The following is a 27,671-nucleotide window of genomic DNA, read 5'->3' as shown; positions in this document are numbered from 1 at the left end:
ATTCATATAGAGGACGTTGGGCTGATCTACCTGGACCTTTCAGAAACTAATTTGGACATCGGGTGCCTGAATTATGTTCAATTGAACTTTTGGGCTCCGCCCTTGAAGTGCGCGTGGGACTGGGTGAGGTTCGGTGGCCGTCGTGGAGTTGAACAACAACGGCAGGGGGATTGGTCTTGTGGGTCCCCTTCTTAAGTTTCGGTTTCGTTTCTGCCTCAGACTGAGACATTGGTGAGAGGGTCGGGCCAGAGCTGCGGCCGGGACACGAGTTGGTTGTCTGGCCCTTGGCTGCACTGTTCCTGGAGTGGGCTGCCTCTATCCTGGTGATACCCCTCTTGTTGTCCTTTGGTCCCGGGGCCTCCATTTCTGGTGCCCGGTCCGTCGACCCTGGTGGCTTTCCTCGTGACGCATCTTCGAAATGGCGGGCAGAGGGGACCGAGAGACGCGCAAGACGAAGACACCTCTGCGCGGGGGTCCGGTTCAATCTAATGTTATGGATCGTTATACCCACTCTAAGGGGTCCCCCGGAGCTGCCCTGCCCGGTCCCATTGCGTCCGACCACGTAGTGGATGCGTCGACGGAGCCCTCTTTGCAGGACATCATGGGCGCCATTTCTGGCATGAGGGAATCCATAGGCCAACAGTACGAAACCTTGGCCCACAAACTTGACACTGTGGCAATTGAGGTGAATTTGATTCGAGCCGATCTCTCCAAGACGAACGAAAAGGTGAAGTCGTTGGATATCAAATCATCCAGCCTCACGACGGACGTCTCTGATATTCAGACGGAGATTGGCAATCTCCGTAGGGTGAACGATTTCATGACCCGGCGCTTGGAGGATTTTGAGAACAGGGCACGTCGCTGTAATGTTCGCGTGGTTGGTGTGCCGGAGAATCCAGAACCCCACTCGGTTGATCTCCTGGTTGAAGACCTCATCCAGAACCACCTTTCTCCGTCTGGCCTTAGTACATTTTTCACAGTGGAGCGTGCACATCGTGTTCCGGGGGGCCAGGGTAAGCCAGGCGCCCCGCCGAGACCTATTGTTGCAAAGCTTTTCCACTATACAGATCGGGACGCTATCCTGCAGGCCTCGCGGGTGAAGGGCCCGGTGGCCTTTGAGAATGCCACGGTGAACTTTTATCCGGACTTTTCCCAACAGGTCCAGAAGCAGCGTATGGGATTTCGTGGTGCCAAGAAGCGTCTTAGGGACATGGGGATGCGTTACGCAATGCTCTTTCCGACCAGGCTGCGGGTGGAGTATAATGATCGAACTTTCTTCTTTGATCGGCCAGATGCTGTGAATGACTGGCTAGACTCCCTGCCTCATCGACCTCCTGAGACTGAGTCCGAAGCCCACCCGGGCGGTGCTGAAGGTGGTGTAGAGAGCTGAACATTTCATCTTTGACTGATGCCTTGTTTTGTATAACTTCTACAGGGATGTAAGCCTATGTTCCTCTACCTCACATGTGTTTTGATGTATGATCTTTTTCTCGTCATTGGTTTGATCGGGGGGCGGGTGGGACGGAGCCTTTCCTCCTCCGGGATCTTTGTGTAGAATAGGGGTTCTTGGGCGACAGGCACACTGCAGGTTGGGGTGGCTTTTTAGCTTTTTGCAGGGGTGCAGGGTGGGGGGTGTTTTCTTGTTACTTGGGGGGTGGGGGGTTGGGAAGTTCGTTGTTTGTGTGTTCTGTGTTCAAGGTGACTTTATTCTGTATTTGGACTGCTTTTTATGGTCAGGCTCATTGGTGGGGGGTTTGGGCTTTTGCGGGTGGGATGGGGGGTAGCGGGTTGAGATTTGTTTCGTGGAACGTTAACGGTCTGGGAGATCGTATCAAACGAAGTGTGGTGTTGAAATGTATACAACGTTTATCTCCTGACATTGTTTTCCTGCAGGAGACTCATTTGATAGGCAATGTTTGTCATGCAATGAATAGGTGGGGCTATCGCCTCGTAGCACATTCGGGGTTTACCTCGGGTTCCAGGGGTGTGGGTATCCTTATCCGGGCTTCCCTCCCCCTGGCTATTGATGATATTATTCAGGATGACCGGGGGCGGTATGCTGTTCTTGTGGGTCGATATGAAGGCCGTGCCCTCTCCTTATTAACTGTTTATGTGCCCCCCGGCTTGCAGACTTCTACCTTTTCAGATTTGGGCCGTGTCTTGTTGGACCTCCCTGATAGTACTCTCTTTCTGGCTGGTGATTTTAATTCGGTAGTCTCCGGCCTCCACGATCGCCACCCCCCTAGGGATACCCCGGCGGCTCAGCAGTGGTTGGGTGGATTTTTGGATACCTTTGGCCTGGTGGATTGCTGGAGGCTTTTGCATCCTACGCAGCTTCAGTACACCTTTCACTCTGGGGCCCATGGGAGTCTGTCTCGGCTGGATTATTTCCTGATGCCTGCGGCTCAGTCCCCAGCGGTGCATGAGATTGTGCACCTGCCCAGGGGTATCTCTGACCACTCTCCGCTCTGGCTTCGTTTTGAGGTTGGGGTGGAGGCAGTGGGCCGGGTGGCCCCCATTAATCCGTGGTACCTTACCTCCCCCGAGACCCGCACCCTTTTGCTTAAGTCCTTGGACTCGTATTTTCTGGATAACGAGGGGTCGGTTTCCTCTGCTGTGTCCCTATGGGAGGCCTTTAAGACCGTGATTCGTGGGCAGGCCCTCTCCCTTATTGTTGAGGCTAAGAGAGCGAGGAATAGAGAGGTGGTTGATCTTGAGGGGGAGATTTCTGCATTGGAGGAGGGTTTGGAATCTGGTGTCACGCCTGAGAAGCTCCATGCCCTGGGTCTGAAACAATTTGCTTATAAGTCCATGGTCACAGATGCCGCCAAAGTGATGTTTCGGGAGCAACAGGGACGTTTGTATGATGTGGGTGACAAAGCGGGTAAATTGCTGGCATGGCTGGATAAGAAGGAGAGAGCTAATCGTGTGGTACCCGTGATTCAGTCTGCGGGTGGTGTGAGTGTAACGGAACCGATTGGAATAGTTGACCGGTTTGCCGATTACTTCCGTGTGGTGTATACCCCTGTGTCTGTGAGGGATGTGGTTGACTCTCGCCTTCTCTTGCGTGATATAGCCCTGCCCATTGTTTCCGATTTAGACCGTGTGGCATTGGACTCCCCCTTTACGGTTGACGAGATAGCTACTGCCATCCGTTCTCTCCGTTCGGGCAAAGCATTGGGCCCGAACGGGTTGCCAATCGAATTGTACAAGTTGCGTCCCGACAGGGTGGCTCCGTATCTTCGCGCCATGTTCCTGGAGTCCCGGGAACGGGGTATTCTCCCTTATGATCAGAGACTGGCCACAATAGTTGTCATCCCCAAGGAGGGTAAACCACGTGATCTTTGTTCCTCCTATAGGCCCATATCCCTGCTAAATGTTGAACCCAAGGTGTTGGCGAAACTCCTGGCATCCCGTCTCTTGACGGTCATTAGTGACTTGGTCCATCCGGATCAATCTGGATTTATCCCCCATCGCAACACGGCTCTGAACCTACGTCGTCTTCACGGCGCGGTCGCGAGGGCGGGGCTTCTGACGGAGCCGGACATTTTGGCATCGTTGGATGCTTCCATGGCCTTCGACACGGTGGAGTGGTCTTATCTTTGGGCGGCTCTTGAGAAATTTGGTTTTGGGCCTGAGTTTATTGGTTGGGTCCAGTTACTGTACGCGGAACCTCTGGCGCAAGTAGTGGTGAATGGTAGGGTCTCGGCTCCTTTCACCCTTGGTAGGGGTACCCGTCAGGGATGCCCCTTGTCTCCGTTACTGTTTGCTCTCGCCTTGGAACCATTGGCTGCTTGGCTTCGGTGGGAACCTTCCCTCAGGGGGATCCGCTGGTCTCCGGACTTTGAGGACCGCGTTTCGCTTTACGCGGACGATATCCTTTTATATCTCACCTCCCAGCGTAAATCTCTGTCTGTTCTGTTTGACGTTCTTGCTTCCTTTGGAGCCAACTCGGGCCTTGTTATTAACTGGACCAAGTCCTGTGTATATGTTCTTTCGGGTGTTCTGCCCCCCTTGCCGAGCAGACTTCCTATTCAGGTGGTCCAATTGGGTTTCAAGTATTTAGGGATTTTTATTACGTTGGACCCGACGCTCCGCTTTGAGCGTAATCTCCTACAACCGTTGCTTAGATTGCGCTTGGATGTGGCCCGTTGGCGTAAGCTTCCTTTGTCTCCTCTGGGCAGGGCGGCCCTGTTTAAAATGATGTCCTTGCCGCGATTCCTTTACGCGCTCCAAAACTCCTATGACGCTATTCCTAAGACCTATTTCCAAGAGATTGAGAGTCTTCAACGGCAATTGATATGGGATGGGCGTCCGCGTATCGCACTTGCAAAGCTCACCATCCCTTGGTATGACGGGGGCATGGCGCTCCCCGATATCAAGCGATATTACTGGGCTTCCCAGTTGTCTGCCATTAATCACGTGATGTTTTCCCCGGGTCGTAATCCTGCATTGGAGATGGATAGACTCCAGCTTCCGGGTGGGGACTTTACTAGAGCGCTTTATTCTCGATCGGCCGGGCGCCATCTTGTGGGCCCATCCAAGATCGCAGTAACTGTATGGCGAGCTGCGAATGTGAGTTTGGGGTGGGAGGATTGCTTGACGTTGGCGACGCCGCTTTATGCCTCGGAACGTTTGGGCGGACTTTGGTCTACCAAGGGTTTCGACCGCTGGGATGTGATTGGGATTTGTAAGGTGGGTGATGTGTGCTCGAACGGTTGTGTGAAGTCGTTCCAGGCCCTCCAGGCGGAATATGGTTTGAGTGGTAGGGAATTTTTTCGCTACCTGCAGGTCCGGCACGCCCTCGCCTCAGTCTTGGTTCCTGATGAGGCCCTGCCTGAATCTTCTCCCCTCGAGGACCGTGTCCTTGATGGGCATCTTCCCGATAGTACTATTTCTCTGATTTACAAGAAATTGATTAATAATCGGGCGGACTTGTTGGTCCGACTTCGGGAGGCTTGGGTTGGCGATGGGTTGGAGCTGGACGACGAGGATTGGCAGTCGGCACTCTCTTCTCCCAAGGAGGTGGCCATTCCTGCCCGTCTCCGTTTTGTTCAACTTAAGATTCTTCATCGAGTTTATGTCACGGGTCCGCGTCTGGTGACGATGGGCTTTTCTTCGGATGGGCTATGTAAGCGTGGTTGTGGTTTGAGTGCGACCTTTTTACATATCCTGTGGGAGTGCCCGGTTGTGGCGGCTTACTGGACTGCTGTGCTTGAGGTGATGACTGCTGCGACGGGTGTGGCCCTGCGGCCGGAACCTCGACGATGTCTGTTGAATGTGTGGGAGCCCACTGACTACTCTGTGGCCCAGACCAGATGGGCTACCCTGGGTTACATGATTGCGAAGCGGGATGTTGCGCAACTCTGGGGCGCTTCCAGGCCCCCTGAGGTCTCGAAGTGGGAAGACAACATGGACTGGTCCATGTTTCGTGAGAAGACGGTTTATGTGGCCAGGGGCAGAACCAGGGCGTGGACGAAGGTTTGGGGCCAGTGGAATGATTATCGTGGGGATATTTGCACCCCTCCCCTTGTAGGCACCGCTGAGATTGTCCTATCTCCCTAGACGAGCGTTCCCGGAACCTTTCCATACGGGTTTTTTTTTTCTATATTTCCGGTTCTCCCCGCTGCTCCCCTCCCCCCTCCCTACTTGATTGGAGCCTCTGGGCTCTGGGTGTGTTCTCCTGATCGTGGACCGTCCCCTCCGTTCTTTGGGCTGACCTTAATTATCGTGCATTCGCCTTTTAGTGTTTGTTATTTTTTTGTAAAATAAAAAATTTAAATTGCTTTGTGATATATGTAGAGTAATGCTTTGTGCTCGAGCTGTGCCTGACCACGGGTGTACATTTCTATTTCATGCGTTGTGCCTTGTTATTAGCGGCCAGCCCGTGCGGTTGTAGGCCCATTCTTGTACTTTTCTATGCTTGCTCCAATAAAGGTTTTTGAACAAAAAAAAAACAAACAAAAAAAAAAAAAGTTTAAGTTTGAGTTATCAGTTCCGTAGCGGGTTGTGAGTTTGTAGGGGAATAGGGTGGGAACTAATTTAATTATGTAAAATTAATCGATTAATTAATGTGTTAATTTATTAATTAATTATAGTTTAATAATTAGTTGTTAAATAATTTCAATTAGTCAATTAATAATTAATTATGTTAATTGTTTAATTTATTTTAGGTGTGTGTTGTGGTGTGTATATATGTAAATGATGTAAAGGGTGGTAAGTAATTAATTTGTTATTGACTAATTATTAAATAGTTTAAAATTAATTTCTAGTAATTATAAATTGTAATTGTGTAATTCATTTTAGGTGTGTGTTGTGGTGTTTATATGTGTAAATGGTGTGAAAGCTGGTAAGTAATTAATTGTTTATTTATTAATTAATAAATAATAAAAAAAAAAATAATTAGTAAATATTAAATGCGATTGTGTAATTAATTTTAGGTGTTTTTAGTGGATTTTATAGTCTTTGTTAATAATAATATATTTATATGTATACATTAATTATGTTAAAATTAGAAATTACATTTAATGAAAATGTTGATATTTTTATTTTTTATTGTTTTGGGATCCCGCGCTTTCCCTACTCTTGCACTCACTGGAGTGGGAATAGAAATGTTTATCCCTACGCTATCCAGCGCTTTCCCTACTGTTGCACTCACTGGAGTGGGCATTGAAATTGTTAGCCCTACGCTATCCAGTGCTTTCCCTACTGTTGAACTCACTGGAGTGGGAATAGTAAGTTTTTACTCCGATGCTATCCAACGGTTTCCCTACTGTTGCACTCTCTGGAGTGGGAATAGTACATTTTATCCCTATGCTTTCCAGTGCTTTCCCTACTGTTGCACTCACTGGAGTGGGAATAGAAATTTTTACCTCTACGCTATCCAGCGCTTTTCCTACTGTTGCACTCACTGGAGTGGTTATAGTAAATGTTACCTCTACGCTATCGAGCGCTTTCCCTACTGTTGCACTCACTGGAGTGGGAATAGCAAATTTTACTCCTCCGCTATCCAGCGCTTTCCCTACTGTTGCACTCACTGGAGTGGGAATAGTAATTTTTACCCCTACGCTATCCAGCGCTTTCCCTACTGTTGCACTCAGTGGAGTGTGAATAGTAAATTTTACTCCTTCGGTATCCAGTGCTTTCCATACTGTTGCACTCACTGGAGTGGGAATAGTAATTTTTACCCTCCTGCTATCTAGCGTTTTAACTATTAATGTTTTTATTTTGTTATTAAGTGTACTTTTTTTTAATAGTTTAATGTGTTATTTAAATATAGGATCTATTAAATATTTGTATTTATTTAAATTATTTATATATGTTTTTATTTTATTGTTATATCATTAATAAAGCTAATAAATTAAATAAACATAATAGTTAACATGTATTTAAGTAAATATATGTATATGTACACTTTTTTGTGTTTATAATAATTACATTTAGTTTATTTGTTATAATTAGTTAAAATATATATTAAAATTAATTTAATTTGTTAATATTAATATTATTTAATTCATTTAATTTAAGTTATTTTCTTAAAATCGATATTTTTTACATCTATATTTTTTACATCAATGTTTTGGAGTCGATAATATTGTACTTACCTTTTTAAGTATAGGGAGTCGATATTTTTGTTATCGATATTTTCACATGGATATTTTTTTCATCGATATTTTTAATTTCCATATTTTAACATGGATCTGTTCCTTTGCTCACCATACCACCCCAGTTTAGACCCAGCCAAATGCAAATCAGTCTTTGCTGTTCCCATGTTCCTCATGGGTAACAGTCCTGCCCGAACTCCATAGATTAGAAAGAGTCCCCCTAGGAGAGGCAAAGACTGTATTGCATATGTTGAGTCCAAACTGGGGTGCTATTGTGAGCAAAATAACAATGGTTTAAACCCATATCTCTTGACTGATGGTGAGTGGTTGAAAAGTTTCAGCACTCCGTTCGTCCATCATTTTGTCGTGTTTGCCTTGAAACCATGTCAATACCTTTGGTTTCGATATAGTCAAAAAGTAGGCATCTCATCTCATTAACGTTTTTAAATTCCATATTTTGTGTCAGGATTCACTTAAATGTTCATATATTTTCATTAACACATTTAACTATCTTTGGGGCCGATTATGATAGCGGATAATCCGCATCCTCCGGGCCGGCGGAAGCCACCGCCGGCCCGTAGGATGCGGATTATCCGCTGCGGACTGGAAAAAGACCCACCGCCAGATTAGGATGGCTGGGGATATCTTTTCCGTCCGCAGCTTTTCCGCCGCGGTCACCTTCCGACCGCGGCGGAAAAGCTCTAACATGGCTGGCGGTGTCTGTCAGACACCGCCAGGCATATTAGGATGTCGGCGATCCTGTGCCTTTCCACGGCGGCATTTCCGCTGTGGAAAGGCATACGGTCTTTTCTTTGGGGGCCCGTTGCGGGCCCCCAGGGGTGAAGGGGGGGTGGGAGGTGCACATGGGGGGTACCTATGGTACCCCCCTGCCTTTGCGTGCAAGGCGCAGTGCCTGCCGCTATGTGCATGCAAATGCACTGCTTTCATTTTTAACATTGCAGCGGGTGCTGCTTCAAGCAATGTTAAAAATACAGGATGTGACCGCCAGGGTGGCGGTCACATCCTAATTTGCACGGAGGGACCGCCGCTGCCCCTGCGGACGGTCCCTTCACCTCTGGGGTGGCAGACGGACGCAGGTCCATCCTCCATCCTAATAGGGCCTGTTGGACCTGGCCCTTTTGGCAAGTTCACCCCGCAACATTTTGCTTTTGCCTAGCCTATTTCTGTAACCTGGTGTTGGTGATTTTAGGCCTCTGCGCACTTTTTCCCTGTGGTACAGTGTAAAGTGCGTGCGCTCTCTGTGTGTGTGGTGAGTGACCTGCCCTCCCATAGGAATGCATGGGGAATATGTGTGATGTTTGGTATGTGCTAACTCGTGAGATTGAATGCTACGTAATGGTGTATGCGGCGTGAATGTGTCTAGTGTGGAAGTGCCACTTCTAGACATGGGTGAGCGTGTGTAGTGAGTGTGCTGACACGTGGTTGGATGGAGCCTGGCTCCAGGAGTCTGGATGGGTCTGCCCAGTGGTGAGTGTTGAGATTAGCATGCTGATGTGAGGGGAGGGGTGCACCTGGGTCCTGAATTGGGCTGGGCTTTCCCCACACAATGCTGGCTCCGCCCCCTGTGGTGCGACTGATGACCCTAGCCTGACTAGTGAATGGGAGGGGTGGCTAAGCTCATCAAGGGGGCTCCCAAACCAGCTGCGCCTGGTTTTTCCCCCACCCTGCACCTTTATACAAATGAATTCACTGTATAAAAAGGGGCTGTGTCTCCTTACAAAATGTTCTTGTTTCTGACTGGAATCTGCCAGGGGCATGCTGCTGCTTGGGCCCAGGGGAAGGCTTGCCTCCCTGGGCCCTGCCCAGCCCCTGGACTGCTGGTGTCCTGGACTCCTGAAGGACTTTGCTGCTGGACTGGTGGATCTTTGTTTGCCTATAGGGCTGGGAGCGCTTTATTTTCCCCTATTGTGCTTGGGAGTGCTGTAATCAGTCCTCAAGCACCTGTGGGCGCTGCATTTGCCTTCTAAGCGCCTGAGAGTGCTGTAATTATCTGCTAAGCGCTGGGAGCACTTTATTTCTTCTTTAAAGTGCCTGGGAGCGCTGTGATGGTCGGTAGCGCTGTGGAGCGCTTTATGTACTTGGAGACGGTGCCCACCCGGCATTGCCCCGAGAGATTGCCTCGCCCTGGACCCCGTTTAATATTTCCCTCGAGGGAGCCTACCCCTCCGTGAATTCAGCCCTCGCCTACAGTGCCTGGATGGGCCGCCGCACTGCCCGCGACGACCCGGAGGTTCTGGGGCCAGGCGGCCGGAAGTCCCGCCCCGCAAAGCCCCGGGGAGAGAAGGAGAAGTGCGGCCGGAGATAGCGCAGGGCTCCCGTGAGGTTGAGAGAGCCCTGCACCGAAGGGAGATGCCACCGAAGCCGGAGCAGGCGTGGCTAGGAGAAGCTGGCGTCGCCATGAGGAGAAGACCCCCTGCACTGGAGCCCGGTGAGTAAGGGCTGGGCAGGGGGGCATGGCACAATCCTCTTCTGAGCGGCCCCAGCCTGAGAGGGGGCCGCTCCCACGATGCCTCTAGTGATTAAGAGGTCCCCGAGGGGCCCGCGCACCCCTACCTATGGAGGCACAACAGCTGTGCCTTTACCAGAGCAGCCCCGATGGCAGCGGGCCGCTCCAGTGATGGCAGCACTGATTGATTTAAAAGCCCCCAGTGCTGACTGAGTTGCCGCGGTCAGGGTGCATGTAGGGCAGCCCCGGATGGCAGCGGGCCGCCCCAACGTTCTTGATGTTTGCCTAGAGCCTAGAAGGCTCCAATGATTGGGGGACATATTATTAAAGGGCCCAGTAGGGTCCCCAGGGGTCAGTGATACCCCAGTTTGGACATAGTTGCTCTCAAGAGCCCCATGGCTCCCCCAGGGGGTACCCTTATGTAAAGCCACATGTTGGGGGCGTGAGGAGTTAGGAGCCAGAGTACTCCAATGGGCATAGTTGAGCCCAGAGCCAGAGGGCTCCAGCGGTTGGGCGTAGATTTGTCAGAGCCTGTGTGGCTCCAGCCCGCGCATGTTTCTTCAGAGCCTGTATGGCTCCAACCCCTGCGGCGCAGTTTGTCTAAGGGCCAGTGAGAGCCCATGCCGCAGTTTTATCCCAGCTGCCCAGCAAGTAGTGGGCAGCTGCACCGTTTAGGCGCAATGTGGGTGAGAGAGTCTTTGAGAGGGACAGAGATAGCACAGTGGTGCCAGGCCTTCTACAGCTGTGCAGCACTTAGTGCCAGCTGCAGCGTTTAGGCCCTGTTGTTGTTCTCAGCTGCCCAGCAATTAGTGGGCAGCTGCAGCATTTAGGTTTGCACCGGTGGCGCACCCCTGACTGGCGCTGCATGGGCAGCGCGCCCTGACATTGGGACACAGGGTGTCCTAGCCCCAACAAGGCCAGAGGGCCTAGGGACAGTCACAGGTGGTGACTTATGTGAGTTTCGCGCAATTGTGTTTTGATGCACCATGTGCCTTGTTCTTACACCTCTGAATGTTGTGATGCATCATGTGTAATATGTTCATGCTTATACCCCTACAGGTATTGTGATACTTAGGTGGTTGTTTTTCTCCTAGTACAGGTGATGCTAGTGAGGTTCTGGTTCCCTGCGCAATATTCTCCTAAGGTGGTTAGGGTTGGTAGGTGGTACTTACCTGGTACCAGTAGTTACTGGTTGTGTGATAAAGTGATTATTATTCTATAATCTACATCGTGCTATTTCTAACAGTATTTCTGCTAAGTGCTGATTCCGACAGTGGCCCACGTGGCCCTGTCCTGGTGTAAATAATCCCTTGTGAATATTGCCCGTGCCAGTTGGCACAATGTATATTGTGTGATTACTATCTGATGTGTTTTGACAATACAATAGTTATTTTTATATAACCTTGTGTGGAGTTCCTTTTGTGGTGTGCCTAGGATGTTGTTTCTGTTGTGTGCGTGCGCAAATGCTTTACACATTGCCTCCGGGATAAGCCTGTCTGCTCGTGCCAAGCTACCAAGGGGGTGAGCAGGGGTTATCTTGGCGTGTGACCCCCTTGCCCTGACTAGAATGGTGGCTTCTGCCTGGCTTTGGCGTAAGCCTTAGCCAACCAGAAATCCCAGTTCTAACATTGGTGGCAGCGGTGGGATTAGGACTTGTGTTTGCGCAGTACCACAGCGACAACTGGCTACATTACAAAACTCTGCATTTTAGATAGTCACATGTTTGGGATAATTGTTATGATTTTGTTTTTCCTCAAGAGTGTCATTTTCAAATGGTATTCCTGCGCTTTATGGTTAGTGGAAGAAGAGAGAAAATGACAGGGCGGGACGCCAGTAGATAGGGAGTTCCTTCCTGGGTCCAGTGTCCAATCCCCGTTCCTGTCCCCAGAGGTGTGGATAGAGGAGAGAGAGGGGGTGTGGAGGTGAAATGGCTTGCTCGGGAGGGTGGTTAGCCCCTGAGTGTAGTGTGTGTGTCTGGATTCCCCAGTATGGTAGGATCCAGTGGTGGCAGCTAAAATGTGTCCAGTGAGTGAAGTCCCATTCCCAGTTCCCAGAGTATGGTGCCTGGTGCTCAGTAAGTGGGGTACAGGTTGAGAGTCAGGGGAGTGAGGAACTGTCTCGCCAGTCTGGAGGGGGAGTGTGTGGATTAGTGATGTGTTGAACTAGAGGAGTTGGTGTGAGTCTTTTTTGTGATAAAAGGAGCTTGCATGGGAGGTGAACCTCTGGTGGTGTGCAGGAGGTCCTGCAGAGGCGCTGGATGAGAAGGTAGACGTCTGGCGGTGTGCTAGATGTCTTGCAGAGGCATTGGGGAGTGATTCTAAAAGTAGTGGCTTGTGTATCTGATGATCCTGTGTAGGGGAAGAGGTTCGTGTGTAACCCAGCTAGGTCCCAGTAAGATGGTAGGGGTGTAGGGGCTCACGTCCTGTCTCAGTCGAGAGGGATTGAGTGTGGGACGGTGTGTCCCACGTTGGCCCGAAACCCTGTCTCAGGGTCTGGAGGGTTCCCTAAGGGAGCGCCAGGTCAGGGGCCTAAGCTGTACTTACAGGTCATTTGAGGAGGATCTTCCTGTGTCTAGAGGATGGGGAGTTTCTGTAACCAGAACTCCGGCAGTCCTAGTATTGGGCAGTACCGCTCCTAAGTGGAGGGTGCAGAAGTCCTGGTTGAGGAGTGAGAGGGGGAAAGATTCCCCAGTGGAAGAACCAGTGGGTCAGGGGCCAGCCAGAAGGGCTGGGCCACCAGTGAGTGACCATGGTGATGCCACTTCTGTCCTGGGGGATCTCTGCGCCCTGTCAGGTGGACAGGAGGTTGTGAGGTTAGAGCCAGGCAGACTGTCACAAGACACAGTAGTTATGTGTCACCCTCAGGCGGTCATGTGTGCTCCCCGTGAAGTCCTGGTTCGCTGGGCATTTGACCGTCTAGAGTACTTGACCGTTTGTGGGGCCTCTGCAGGTCGTTCCCCGAGGGGGGGGAGGCCAGGTTCAGGTAGCCTGACCTGGAAGGAAGAGCGTCTGTGATAAGGGTCCTGAACAGTAGGGAGGAAAGTGTGTTGCTGATACGCCGCAGGCGTGTGCTCTGTCTAGCCTGCGACGTACTGAGAATCCCACTGTGATAGGGAGTACTGGAGGAGAGTGTGTTGCTGATACGCCGCTGGCGTGTGCTCTGTCTAGCCTGAGACATACTGGGACTCACCCTGTGATCATGGAACTGGAATGGGGTGCAGAGGGACGGAATCCTCGCCTCTGACCCCGGTGTAGCCGGAAGGTAGATCCCAGGTGGTAGACCAGTTGATGGAGTGAGGTCCTGATCTGGTAGGAGAGTTGTGTTCTGGAGGGTACCTCCCTGGGAGGGTGTGGAACCCCAGAAGTAGAGGTAGGGTGGGGCATTCTTGCCCGTGACCTCTGGTCAGCCTGAGGGTGCGGACCCTAGGTTGAAGGACCAGTGGTAGTTGCAGCTACACTGAGAGGGAGAGTGGAGAATGGCTATTGTGTGCCAGGGGTTACTGCCCCCCACTCTGTGGATTGTCAGGACCTGTGACATTTGGATGGCCTAGTGCCTGGTCCTGACCGTGGATGACTAGAGAGTACCAGTGGGGTAGCCTAGTTGTGCCAGAGAGCTCTTGTTGAGAGAAATCCATGTGGGTTCAGAGTGGCGCAAAACCGGGGGGGTCCCTGCCGTGCGGGCCCGTGCCCGTGTTTTGTCGCCCAAAGCAGGGAAGCCCATCAAGGGAGTGATTGGTCTACCCTGCGTTTTGGCTGGAAGGGGGTTGTGTTGGACCTGGCCCTTTTGGCAGGTTCACCCCGCAACTTTTTGCTTTTGCCTAGCCTATTTCTGTGACCTGGTGTTGGTGGTTTTAGGCCTCTGCACACTTTTTCACTGTGGTACAGTGTAAAGTGCGTGCGCTCTCTGTGTGTGTGGTGAGTGACCTGCCCTCCCATAGGAATGCATGGGGAATATGTGTGACCATGGTACATCCTGATGTGTGGGGAGTGCAGGGTCGAGTTTGGTATGTGCGAACTCGTGAGATTGAATGCTGCGTAATGATGTATGCGGCATGAATGTGCCTAGTGTGGAAGTGCTACTTCTAGACATGGGTGAGCGTGTGTACTGAGTGTGCTGACACGTGATTGGCTGGAGCCTGGCTCCAGGAGTCTGGATGGGTCTGCCCAGTGGTGAGTGTTGAGATTAGCATGCTGATGTGAGGGGAGGGGTGCACCTGGGTCCTGAATAGGGCTGGGCTTTCCCCACACAATGCTGGCTCCACCCCCTGTGATGCGACTGATGACCCTAGCCTGACTAGTGAATGGGAGGGGTGGCTGAGCTCATCAAGGGGGCTCCCAAACCAGCTGCGCCTGGTTTTTCCCCCACCCTGCACCTTTAGACAAAGAAATTCACTGTATAAAAAGGGGCTGTGTCTCCTTACAAAATGTTCTTGTTTCTGACTGGAATCTGCCAGGGGCATGCTGCTGCTTGGGCCCAGGGGAAGGCTTGCCTCCCTGGGCCCTGCCCAGCCCCTGGACTGCTGGTGTCCTAGACTCCTGAAGGACTTTGTTGCTGGACTGGTGGACCTTTGTTTGCCTATAGCACTGGGAGCGCTTTATTTTTCCCTTATTGCGCTTGGGAGCGCTGTAATCTGTCCTCAAGTGTCTGTGGGCGCTGCATTTGCCTTCTAAGCGCCTGAGAGCGCTGTAATTATCTGCTTTATTTCTTCTTTAAAGCGCCTGGGAGCACTGTGATGGTCTGTAACACTGGGGAGCGCTTTATGTACTTGGAGCCGGTGCCCACCCGGCATTGCCCCGAGAGATTGCCGCGCCCTGGACCCCGTTTAATATTTCCCTCAAGGGAGCCTACCCCTCCGTGAATTTAACACCGCCTACAGTGCCTGGATGGGCCACCGGGCTGCCCGCGACGACCCGGAAGTTCTGGGGCCAGGCGGCCGGAAGTCCCGCCCCCGCAACCCCAGGGAGAGAAGGAGAAGTGCGGCCGGAGATAGCGCGGGGCTCCCGTGAGGTTGGGAGAGCCCCGCACCGAAGGGAGACGCCGCCGAGGCCGGAGCAGGCTTTGCTAGGAGAAGCTGGCATCGCTGTGAGGAGAAGACCCCCTGCACTGGAGCCCGGTGAGTAAGGGCTGGGCAGGGGGGCATGGCAGCATCCTCTTCTGAGCGGCCCCCGCCTGAGAGGGGGCCGCTCCCACGTTGCCTCTAGGGGTTAAGAGGTCCCCGAGGGGCCCGCACACCCCTACCTATGGAGGACGACAGCAGTGCCTTTACCAGAGCGGCCCCGATGGCAGCGGGCCGCTCCAGTGATGGCAGCGCTGATTGATTTAAAAGCTCCCAGTGCTGACTGAGTTGCCGCGGTCAGGGTGCATGTAGGGCGGCCCCGGATGGCAGCGGGCCACCTCAACGTTCTTGAAGATTGCCTAGAGCCTAGAAGGCTCCAACGATTGGGGGACATATTATTAAAGGGCCCAGTAGGGTCCCCAGGTGTCAGTAATACCCCAGTTTGGACATAGTTGCTCTCAAGAGCCCCGTGGCTCCCCCAGGTGGTACCCTTATGTAAAGCCACATGTTGGGGGCATGAGAAGTTAGGAGCCAGAGTGCTACAATGGGCATAGTTGAGCCCAGAGCCAGAGGGCTCCAGCGGTTGGGCGCAGATTTGTCAGAGCCTGTGTGGTTCCAGCCCGCGCATATTTTTCCAGAGCCTGTGTGGCTCCAACCCCTGCGGCGCAGTTTGTCTAAGGGCCAGTGAGAGCCCATGCCGCAGTTTTATCCCAGCTGCCCAGCAAGTAGTGGGCAGCTGCACCGTTTAGGCGCAATGTGGGAGAGAGAGTCCTTGAGAGGGACAGAGATGGCACAGTGGTGCCAGGCCTTCTACAGCTGCTCTGCACTTAGTGCCAGCTGCAGCGTTTAGGCCCTGTTGTTGTTCTCAGCTGCCCAGCAATTAGTGGGCAGCTGCAACATTTAGGTTTGTGCCGGTGGCGCACCCCTGACTGGCGCTCCATGGGCAGCGCGCCCTGACATTGGGACACAGGGCGTCCTAGCCCCAACAAAGCCAGAGGGCCTAGGGACAGTCACAGGTGGTGACTTATGTGAGTTTTGCGCAATTGCCTTGTTCTTACACCTCTGAATGTTGTGATGCATCATGTGTAATATGTTCATGCTTATACCCCTACAGGTATTGTGATACTTAGGTGGTTGTTTTTGTCCTAGTACAGGTGATGCTAGTGAGGTTCTGGTTCCCTGCGCAATATTCTCCTAAGGTGGTTAGGGTTGCATAGGTGGTACTTACCTGGTACCAGTAGTTACTGGTTGTGTGATAAAGTGATTATTATTCTATGATCTACAATATGCTATTTCTAACAGTATTTCTGCTAAGTGCTGATTCTGACAGTGGCCCACGTGGTCCTGTCCTGGTGTAAATAATCCCTTGTGAATATTGCACGTGCCAGTTGGCACAATGTATATTGTGTGATTTCTATCTGATGTGTTTTGACAATACAAAAGTTATTTTTATATAACCTTGTGTGGAGTTCCTTTTGTGGTGTGCCTAGGATGTTGTTGCTGTTGTGTGCGTGCGCAAATGCTTTACACATTTCCTCCGGGATAAGCCTGTCTGCTCGTGCCAAGCTACCAAGGGGGTGAGCAGGGGTTATCTTGACGTGTGACCCCCTTGCCCTGACTAGAATGGTGGCTTCTGCCTGGCTTTGGCGTAAGCCTTAGCCAACCAGAAATCCCAGTTCTAACAGAGCCCTTAGTCTGCATTTTCATTTAGTCAATTTGTAAGATTTGGGCCATAATATGCCTCCTGCACTTTTCATCTGGGACTGCCTATAGAAATATATAACGCAGTTGAATATATCAGACCTTTTAAAAAGTTGATCTCATTAATTAGGGTCATAATATGTTTCCATGTGTTGTTGGATTGGATCCAGTGAGAACTAGGCATGTTGGAAAACACCAACTATGCCACATCAACAGAATAGTTCAGATTCAACATTGCAAGGGTGCAACCTACACTAGAACTGCTTGCTTCCTCCTGGGTGTGCCCAGTAACCCAGAGGTGTGTGTGTCTTTGGAAACATAATTGTGAAGTGTTATAGGATGCATATACAGTTGAGGCAAGGGTGGAATTCTTTCTCTATAGGATTTTCCTGACTGTGTTTTTTCTAGGGTCGGACATGGCAGGGGATGATTGTCTAGCAGTGGCCAATCCCAAGGTACCTAGGAAGCACACATGTATTGCTGTGGGCACTTAAAGAGGCATCCTAGAAATAAATGTTCCTTTACATAGCATTCAGTGATGAACATGCACAGAATACATGACATCTCACATAACATATTTATACTTGATGCACTGACGCTATTTCTATTGCTCATGTCGAATTGCAACTCCAGGGCAAGGTAGTCATTAAATATAAAAATTAGTTATTCATGCCATGAATGTATGCTTACTGGGGAGCTAGTATCTGGGAACTAGAATCAGTAGTTGCTAAAGGGAGATGGATGCAGATAAGATAACGATACAGACATTTTCCACCCCTCAGCCTCCTGCCTAATGCTTAAAAAGGAATATCCAGTAAACATGTACCTAATCAAGACAGTTGTGCCAAGAACCAGCATTAGGGGTTATACTAACACATCCTAGTGCTATTGTCCGTCCGCTGCACTAAAATCATGAGGCATAATTAAAGCTCCCCTATGTGTGACATGTGCTGAAGCTCTGTAGAGTTAGATACACGCAGGAGCCAATGCACCTCCTGTATTACCTCATATAGCTATTATTGAACAGAGCAACAGTTGAGGGGAGGTGTCTTGTTACTATGGAAATCGGCCGGGGCCCAGCTAAGTTGCTTACTTTTATTGAAATCAATAGGAGTTCTTGCATTGCCTGCCGCTGTGAGATAAAGTTGTTTGATTACATGTTCATACTAACTGTAGCCTTTCTGGGCCAAAAAATTGTCACACATGCGCCAATTGTAATTGTCATTGTGTGTGAAGGGTTACACCTCTGAAATAACTGATAGCTCCAAACTCAGAAAAAAGAAAGAAAAAGAGAGATAGAGAAGAGAGAGAGGATGAGAAAAGAGAAGAAATGGAGAAACCAGTGAAAGGGTCCATGCAAACTACTACACGAAGAAAGAGAATGTGAAAAGGTAGAGGTAAAGAGGTGGTAGGTTATTTCAAATATGCAGATAGGAATTTAAGAAAGGTGGGAGAAAAGTGTCAGAGTGAGAGACTGCAGGTGAAAGTGGTGTGAAGGGAAGAACAGAAGTGATTTAGGCGCTCCAAAGGTGACTACCACTTACAGAGACCCATTCAGAGACACATTCAGCGCATGTTCTAATATTCTCAGAATTGAAACATTTGCAGTTCTATATATTCAAATCATACTCATTATTATTACTGAAGGATCAGATGCTGCTAACAAGAATTGGCAATGTCTACAGGTCTGGCTTGTTTTATATTCATCCGGTGCGTGAAAAGTGCAGTTTTTTGTTTGAGCGATAAGGATATAAACAGAGGCAGAGGTGCACAAATACAGAGGAGACGGTTGGAGTGACTTGACAGATGATTGGAGGTGGTAGAGAAGTTATCTTGAACGCTATTGGTAGAGTGAGAAACAGCACCAGGAATCAGTAATGGAAGCATACCAGAGAGGAAACTGGTAAAAGGCTTTGACGCAGTGAGGGGGATTGGTTGAAGGGAGAGACTAGGGGAATAGAACTGTATATTTCCGGCTCCACACGGATTAAATACCGGATATACTGGATTGCGGACTGAGATGGGCGCAGGGGTGGAGCTATGCGTTTTAATGAGGACTTGAATTGTGGAATTGTGATTGGACGATAGATGTTTTAAAATGGTAATGTTCCCAAAGAGCATGTGCAGCGGGATTTATCGGGCCAAGCTGTCTAAGAAGAAGGACACACGGAGAAAGTTAGCCTTCAACCAGGTGAGAGGTGGAGAGCTATCTGAAAGAACGGACTGTGCAATACTCGAGATGGGGCGTAGTAATAAGTAGAGTAAGAAGAGTAATATTTTTTATATTTTATATACAGATGGGAGGCTATTGACATAAACAAGACAGACTTTGAATATGAGATGGGATGTTTTTGGATTATAGCGCGTCAAGATTGAATTCAGGGAGGTGAGTGAGTTAAAAGTGGAATAACTAATTTACATAGCGCACGGCGGCATGAGGCCTGAATAGGCTCTCTCCTTATACTTTACAGGTGATGAGGAAGTAATAATAAGATTTATGAAGACTGAATTTCAATTGATGTGACTCACAAAGGATACTTGACCGGTAATATGACGTGAGGAGATTGTGTTAGGAGGAGGTGGGTATCTAAGGTAACAGACCTCAGCGTCGTTTAGGATATTCATAATAGTTGGTTTCTTTTTATAGATAGATGTTCCTTTCCTTTGGGGGTTTTCTTATATGGAGCTCTATAATCACTTATGATGGCACATCAGAATTAGTCAGATTTTAGGTGCGTTAACCTGATAAATAAATTAGATAGTAATGTAATTTCAAGTTCAATAATATGGGCAATGTTAAAATCATTTTTTTTACATGTAACAGGCACCAGGGATATACTAAACAGATGAGTTGACATAATAAGAAAGAAGTGATACAGTTTATTATATTAAAATCGTCAGATTAAAGATTAAAGGTGAGATATAAGACCTATGACGGTAATATGAGGTGTAGGAGTAAATAGGCAGTCCATCTCCTACCAAACTTTTATGTAAGCATTGTTACCATATAGAACAGTACCATTTGGATTTAAGAGTAGGATGAGACTTGGGCAAGTATTAAGAGGGTCCAGTAAAATTACAGGGCTATGCTTGATTAATCAGAAGTCTTAAATATGCCTGATGAATTTTTCTATAGAAAAGGGTTTTAATGTGAACTATTTTTGAGTTGTTCCCACCATTTTGTTGATTAGTTGCACAAGGGGAAGTAGATTGTTATATAGGCAGGTACATGAATGTAATAATCATTTATTAGTGAGGTATATAGGCAGGCTTCTGTTGTGTTTCACATTTGTGTTTACAGTTTTTGGGGAAAATGTATCATACGAAGTAATGTATTGAGATTTTGTAGATAATTAGGCATCAGAAATGTAGATTTTATCATTATGCCCTTTTTCTTTACAGCCCTAATGATGTCCCATGAGGGACGAAACTCGAAGGCTGTGGAGTGTACATTCAATGCATTTTGTGGATATCTTCCTGAAGAATTTTATTTTGAATGATATGAAGATGAAAAAGTAAAAATAAGCGTACATCAATAAACGACTGGATACAGTATAAAAAAGGAAGCTTGCATTGGATCTTGATTCTTTATGGACTACAATATCTAATTGTTAATATTGTTGTTACTTTGATGCTCCTTCTATTTGGTGGTTTATATTGTTGTCTCAGTGGCTTTAACGCTGGGTCACGAGGAGTTGAGCGCAGGCAGGTTGGAAGTGTAAACAGGTGGAATTACCAAATAACTCACAGTGCGCAAGGGTCTTTCCCTCTTTGTTCTAGTAGTATTGTTTCACTAGAAACAGTCATGATTGGCAACCCCGCAGGATGGGAGTCACCCATGCTGGATGGCATTCCTGACCAGGGCACAAAGAAAAAGGCTGTTTTTCTCAGTTTTGTGGGATTATAAAACCGAAATGGTATTGGATTGCTGGTAAACAGCGACATGATGTTGCAGTTTTGTTCTACAGGTTTTCTGCGTACTTTAGGTGTTCGTGTGTTCTCGTAATGGCTGCTAGTCCAGAAGTAAAGGACGTTTGAATCATGAACCTCACTTTCGTGTACTTAATAGAATTGCAGCTTCACTTTAATGTCATCTACAAAATTTTTCATGCCCCACCAAATCTCACGTCTAAATGAAGATGAAAAAAGCTGAAAACGTGTGTTTAAAAGAACAGATATAAAGGTAGCTTGGTTTGGGCATCAAGGGGCACATTAAGATGTCCGCCCGCCATCCCGACGCAAAAAGGGACCGCCCGCCATAAGGGCGGGGGTCCCGTTTGGGCCATTAGGATGCGCCCGCCACAGTAAAAATGCACGTCATGCAGTTCAATGCACAATGTGACAGGCACAGCGCGGTGCCTGCCACTTTGTGTATTGAAATGCAGGTGGGTACCATAGGTACCCCCCCATTTGCACCCCCAACCCCCCAGAATCCCTGGGGGCCCGCAACAGGCCCCCGTAAGTGATTCCTGCATGCCTTTTTGTGGCGGCACCGACAAGGCGGAAAAGCTGCGAACGGTCTTTCCGTCCGCCGTGGTCCCCCTGCCTTCGTTATATGACAGGGGGGAAATGGGTGGCGGGCGGGGACGGATGTCGGGCGGATCGCCACCACCATACGGGCAGTGGCGATCCGCCGACATCCTAATGGGGCCCCAATTGTGGAACAAATAGCAAAAATAAGTCTACTCTGTTATTTTTGTTGTTTGAACTTATACTCCTTTAATTTGCCTCAGGTGCTGTGGAGGGGACAAATTCATGTTTCGAAATAAATGGCAGAGGCGACTACTATGGATTCTGCACGTATTCATCAGATACCTTTAATGAATGTGCAGCTGAGTAAGTATTCAGAGCTTAAACAGTTATTCTTTCTGTGTCCAATATTATTGATGACTGCTTTGGAAAAGCGAAGGTCAAGGTGCAGGGGCTGGATGTTGGGGTGAAGGAAAAAGTGGTAGTTTAGCTTATAGGGACCCTCTCATTTCAGTTCCATTTGTTATTTTGCTTTTCGGCTGAAAGCCAGGGCACCATAAGTAAATGTAACATTTTAAATTTATTTTCAATAGAGCACAAATGTCATGTAGTTTTTACCAAAAGAGCACCTACCTCTACATGTAACGATCATTTGCATAAAAAGTAAATATTTATAATTGGGGCTCTTGGTTGAATTATGTATGCCAACAGTATTTATCAATATTTATTTTGTTGTTCTCCACATTAAAGTCCGCCCGCCCGCCATCCCGTTGGTAAAAGGCTCTTGGTTGAATTGTGTATTATGTATGCCAACAGTATTTATCAATATTTATTTTGTTGTTCTCCACATTCAAGTCCGCCCGCCCGCCATCCCATCGGTAAAAGAGACCGCCCGCCTTAAGGGCGGGGGTCCCGATGTATGCATTAGGTTGCGCCCGCAACAGTGGCGGACACATCCCTCATTTTTAACATTGTGGCGGGCGGTGCTCACTGCGGTGCAGATAAAGACTGGGAAGTAGTATGTTATTTAGGAAACAAAGCACTCCGGGTGGCTAATTATAAGCGAATGTCCTTTCTTTTTCGCTGGCTGGCGTACTATACCCCGGAGGCCTTGCAGAGAATATTCCCTGAATGTGAGAATAAATGTTTTCGATGCAAAACTAGGGGTCAGGGTGGTTGGTATCATATCTTCTTCTCTTGCCCAAAGTTAGAATCCTTCTGGAAGGGGATTTTCGCAGATATGGAGATGGCAACTGGGAAAATACTATTACCAGAAGCGGAGGTGGCCCTTTTTGGTATTTGTAAAGAAAGGAATAGGTTCAATAAATCAGAAGAATTGTTTATTTTTATCTCTACTGTTGTAGCACGGTCCTTGATTTTACAAAATTGGAAATCTGCGGTGATCCCATGTCAATTAAAATGAGAAGAACATGTAATTTTGAGAGAGCTTATGCAGGTAGAGTGGGTGCGATTGCAAGATTTGAAAGGAACTGGAAATATTTTGAGAAGCTGGAATCGATAAAAGGAAGTTGATTGCTTTATTTTAGTCAATTTTTATATGTTACTGCATTTGCACTTTAAGAATTGTAAGTATATATTTGCTGTATTATATCGGCTGTTTGTGCACTTTATCGTATATATTAGCCAATTTTGCACGATACTGCATTAGCACTTTAAGAATTGTAATAATATTTTTGCTGCTATATATTGGCGGTTCTTGCACTTTATTGCACTTGCACTTTATATATTGTATAGTAATCTTGATATTTTATATCAGTTTTTCTTTTTATATTAGCCAATTTTGCACGATACTGCATTAGCACTTTAAGAATTGCAAACATTTTTGCTGCTTTAAAAAGGCGGCTCTTGCACTTTATAGCACTGGCACTTTATGAACCGTATAGTAATCTTGATGTTTTTTATCAGCTGTTTTTATATTAGCCAACTTTGCATGTCTCTGTACTAGTACTTTAAGAATGGCAATGATATCCTTGGATATCCTCGTTGCGCTATATTGGCAGTTTTTTTTTTGGTATAAATTATAATAGAAATTTCGATGTATTATATCAGTTGTTTTTCTTGCACTATATTGCACTAGCACTTTAATATCGGTACGCTTAGTCATACGCTATTGCAGTTTTTGCACTTTCGCTGTGGTATTGTATAGTCTAGGGCTGTCTCTTGTATATCGTTTGGAAATTTTTTGTCTAATTATGAAGAATTTAATGTACCAATGTTTTCCTACTGCTTGTTGAATAAAAAAAACAAAGTGAATGTAGTAGGGACTACCCCGCACACTCTGAAGAACATCAAGAGGAGGTGGCATGACCTCAAGAGCAGGGTGAAAGAGCGTGCCAACAAGAGCCGTGAGCTGGCTCACAGGACTAGCGGTGGCCCTCCCATTCCACCACTAGCATTCACCAAATGGGAGGAGACGGTGCTTGCCATACTGCATCCAGAGCGTCTCACAGGAATACCCAGGGGAGTGGAGGCTGGTAAGTGAGAACAAATGTCTCCCATTACACAGCTATGTACTCTCTCACACAACTAGAAAGCTACACTTCCTAAACACAAATGCACTTACATACAATACACTCTTCCCCAACACATGTCTCACAGATCTAACATTTCCTTCCTTTGAATCACCCCAAAGGTAGCTAGCAATATTTCCATGGGGGCATGTGTACAGACAGCCAGCACTACAACTCCCACCAGGCCCCTTTGTCCCACAGCTGGGCAGGATGGTACACTCATCCCACTCATAACCGTGTGGCAGCCATTTCATTGCACTCCCCAAACTAACAGGTAGGGAGCCTTCTCATGCCCTCCTGTCTCATCCCTGAGAAGGATGGAACACTTTCCCCACCCAAGAGCCATGTGTAACCTATTCCATTCCTCAGCTCAACTTCACAGGGAGGTAGCCTTCTGAACAGGGAGGGGTGTGTGTGGGAAGGAAGCCATACTATAACTCCCCCAGGCCCTCTTGTCCCACAACGGGGCAAGATGGAGCACTCCCCCACCCACAACCATGTGGCAGCCATTGCATTGCTCACCTTCCCCTAACAGGTAGGTAGCCCACTTAACAGGTAGGGATGTTTGTGGGTAGGAAGCTATTACTTCAACCCCCCCAGACCCCCTTGTCCCACAGCTGAGCAGGATGGAACACTCTCCCACCCACAACCATGTGGCAGCCAAGCATTGCTTACCTTCACCTAACCGGTAGGAAGCCCACTTAACAGGGAGGAGTTTTTTTGGTAGGAAACCATCACTACAACTCCCCCCAGGCCCCCTTGTCCCACAACTGAGCAGGATGGAGCACTCCCATCACCTACAACCATGTGGCAGCCATTGCATTGCTCACCTTCACCTAACAGGGAGGTAGCCATCTTAACAGGGAGGGGTGTTGGTGGGTAGGAAGCCAGTACTACAACTCCCACCCTGGTCACCTTGTCCCACAGCTGAATAGGATGGGACACCCCCCCACCCAGAACCATGTGGCAGCCCATTGCATTGCTCACCTTCACCTAACAGCTAGGCAGCCTTCTTAGCAGGGAGGGGTGTTTATGGGTGGGAAGCCATTACTACAACTCCTACCAGGCCCCCTTGTCCCACAGCTGAGCAAGATGGAGCACTCCCACCACCTACAACCATGTGGCAGCCATTGCATTGCTCACCTTCACCTAACAGGGAGGTCGCCATCTTAACAGGGATGGGTGTGTGTGGGTAGGAAGCCAATACTACAACTCCCCCAGGTCGCCTTGTCACACAGCTGAATAGGATGGGACCCTCCCCCCACCTAGAACCATGTTGCAGCCCAGCCCATTGCATTGCTCCCCTTCACCTAACAGGTAGGCAGCCTTCTTAGCAGGGAGGGGTGTTTGTGGGTAGGAAGCCATCACAACAACTCCCACCAGGCCCCCTTGTCCCACAGCTGAGCAGGATGGAACCCCCCCCACAACCATATCGCTGCCATTTCCCTCCACTGTGTCACCGAACAGGTAGGTAGTCAGTGCATGCAACCTGCCATCCTCCTCAAAATGCATGAAGCCATATGACCACACCAGCACTCACATGTCAGCCAACTTGGAATAGATCCAAAAGACACATCCAGTGTGCAGAAAGCGCACGTAAGTGTCACAGAACTTAAACGTTGACTCAGCAAGTCACATGTGAAAGTAATTTATGGCACAATCATGCACAGCTCAGAATGGAACGTGTAAATGACTTGGTGTCTGAGCATGAAGGCCCATATGAACACAAAACATAAATGGACAATCTGACAAAGTAAAGTACATGAAATGAAAAAGGTATGTATAACATTACAATGGCTAGTTCTTGCTTAGCTGAAATTGATTCCATGAAGAGCAAACAAAAAAGACACATTACATAAAGTTGATGTGTCGCAAGTTGTCAGACGATGACATGTCCTTGTAATCACACAATCTGTACGTGGCACATGGTTTAAATTTACATGTCACACCATGGACAAGTGATGTATGTACCTCAACATCATTTCATGGTGCAGCGAGTGCCAATGCCACAGGTCTGTGTCAGCGGGGCAGGTAGGAGGGCAATTGGGGGAGAAATACAGGAGGACACTGAGAAGGAAGCCCTGGCCACCATCGAAAGAGTCCTTGGGGCATATGAACAGAACCAGGGACAGATGCGCCAGGTTGTGGAAGAAGGGCGTCAGCTCCGCCTTCTGCTGAGGTCCATTGCCACACGTATGGGCAAACTTGTGGACCTCATGGGCCAGCTTGTGGGTGTTCTGAGGGACAGACATGTGGCTCAAATGATGGCTGTTGAGCTTCCAGTGGCCCGTCTGCTCATACTCCCACCACCCCAGCTGCCGCCACGGAGAAGGGTGAGATACATGAAAATGACTCCTCAGACACCACTAAGCCTGCAGCAGAGGCCCCCCTGCCAAACACAGGAGGGGACATCCGAGAAACACCATGGGAGGATAACGTGTCAAAGCAGCAACCAAATGACAGTCACTGAGCCAGCCATGATGGCACTTGTGTTGCCCTTGACATTGACTTTGTTAACTACCCATACCCACATAGTCAGGTTGATGGCAGGAGTTTGTTGGACTGTGTGACTACATCAATGTGATGACTACTGTATGTGTCTCATTTACCATCACTGATCATTCATGAATTCAATTTGCACAATTTTATAAACAATCACTTCTCTTTCACAAAAACGTATAGAAAATAAACACTCTTTACACACCTATGTCATTTCCATGTTTATCACAGTATGTACAATGTCAACTTCGATTCCAATGTACCACAAGCTCTGATAGTGACGAGGCATTGCGAGGGTGAAGGAACTTAGAAAGACACTAGAGAAAGATATTGACTAGTCAAGTGATGCCATTGCAGATAAAACACAACACTAGTCATCATCGTACAAAAACCAGTACACATAACATTGAGCAACAACATCAACATAGACGTGAGGTACCTGGATAAAAATACCCTGTGCCACACACATCAGCCATTAGGACAGAGCCAACTACAGCCAGCAGTCAAAAAGCTCATCTATGCCTTGCCCCTACCATCAAAGACAATAGACAATGTCACTGTTGTACAATGTTACTTACACTCAAAGGAAGTAGTTGTTGATGAGCTGTTGACACAGGTCAACACCTTCCTCTTTTCCACTATCATCGTCACTGGGCATGTGTTGGTTTGCAGGGGGGGCATCTGCTGCTCATCATCATCTAGGAGCAGGGGGATCTCTTTGCGCAAGGCCAGGTTATGGAGCATGCAGCATGCAACTATGATCTGACACACCTTTTGGGAAGAGTAGAGTAGTGCAACTCCGCTCATGTCCAGACACCGTAATTTAGACTTTAGAAGCCCAAAAGTACGCTCCACCACACAACGTGTCCTCCCATGTGCATCAGTGTAGCGGACTTCACCCGGGGTCCTTGGATTCCTCAGTGGGCTCAGCAACCAAGGCCGGTTGGGATACGCAGAGTCACCTAGGGGTGAGATACAGAGAGCAATTTACTAATATAAACAGTAGCTGAGAACAGCATGTTACACATACAGCACACTACTCGACTCTGCATACTCACCAAAAAGCTACACATGCTCCAGATGCAGATTTGCCATCAACTGTGGGATGATGTTGTTACGCAGTATGTAGGAGTCATGTGCAGAACCAGGGAATTTGGCACAGACATGGGAGATAATCATATCTGCTAGGCATACCACGTGCACATTAATGGAATGGAAATGTTATCTGTTCCGGTAGATGTGCTCACGTGCCTGTGGTGGAATTTGGCCAACATGTGTGTAGTCAATGGCACCAACAACATTAGGTATGTGTCCAAGATCATAAAAATCACCCTTCACACCTG

At 48.4% G+C, this 27,671-nt stretch overlaps 1 protein-coding gene across 3 annotated transcripts in view; it reads left to right on the top strand.

The window, feature by feature from the left end:
• Positions 1-27,671, top strand: part of LOC144791743 (zinc metalloproteinase-disintegrin-like lachestatin-1) — a 4,387,327-nt gene that overhangs the window by 3,454,322 nt on the left and 905,334 nt on the right. For all 3 annotated transcript variants that reach the window (XM_078666511.1, XM_078666510.1, XM_078666512.1), the window contains one exon: positions 21,562-21,664. In XM_078666511.1, the coding sequence (XP_078522637.1) occupies positions 21,562-21,664 (103 nt within the window). The remainder of the gene's footprint in view (positions 1-21,561; positions 21,665-27,671) is intronic.

The sequence above is a fragment of the Lissotriton helveticus genome, chromosome 11, assembly GCF_964261635.1.
Source record: "Lissotriton helveticus chromosome 11, aLisHel1.1, whole genome shotgun sequence".
Taxonomy (NCBI): domain Eukaryota; kingdom Metazoa; phylum Chordata; class Amphibia; order Caudata; family Salamandridae; genus Lissotriton; species Lissotriton helveticus.
The sequence above is the reverse complement of the archived record's forward strand: the minus strand, read 5'-3'. Positions and strand labels throughout refer to the sequence as shown.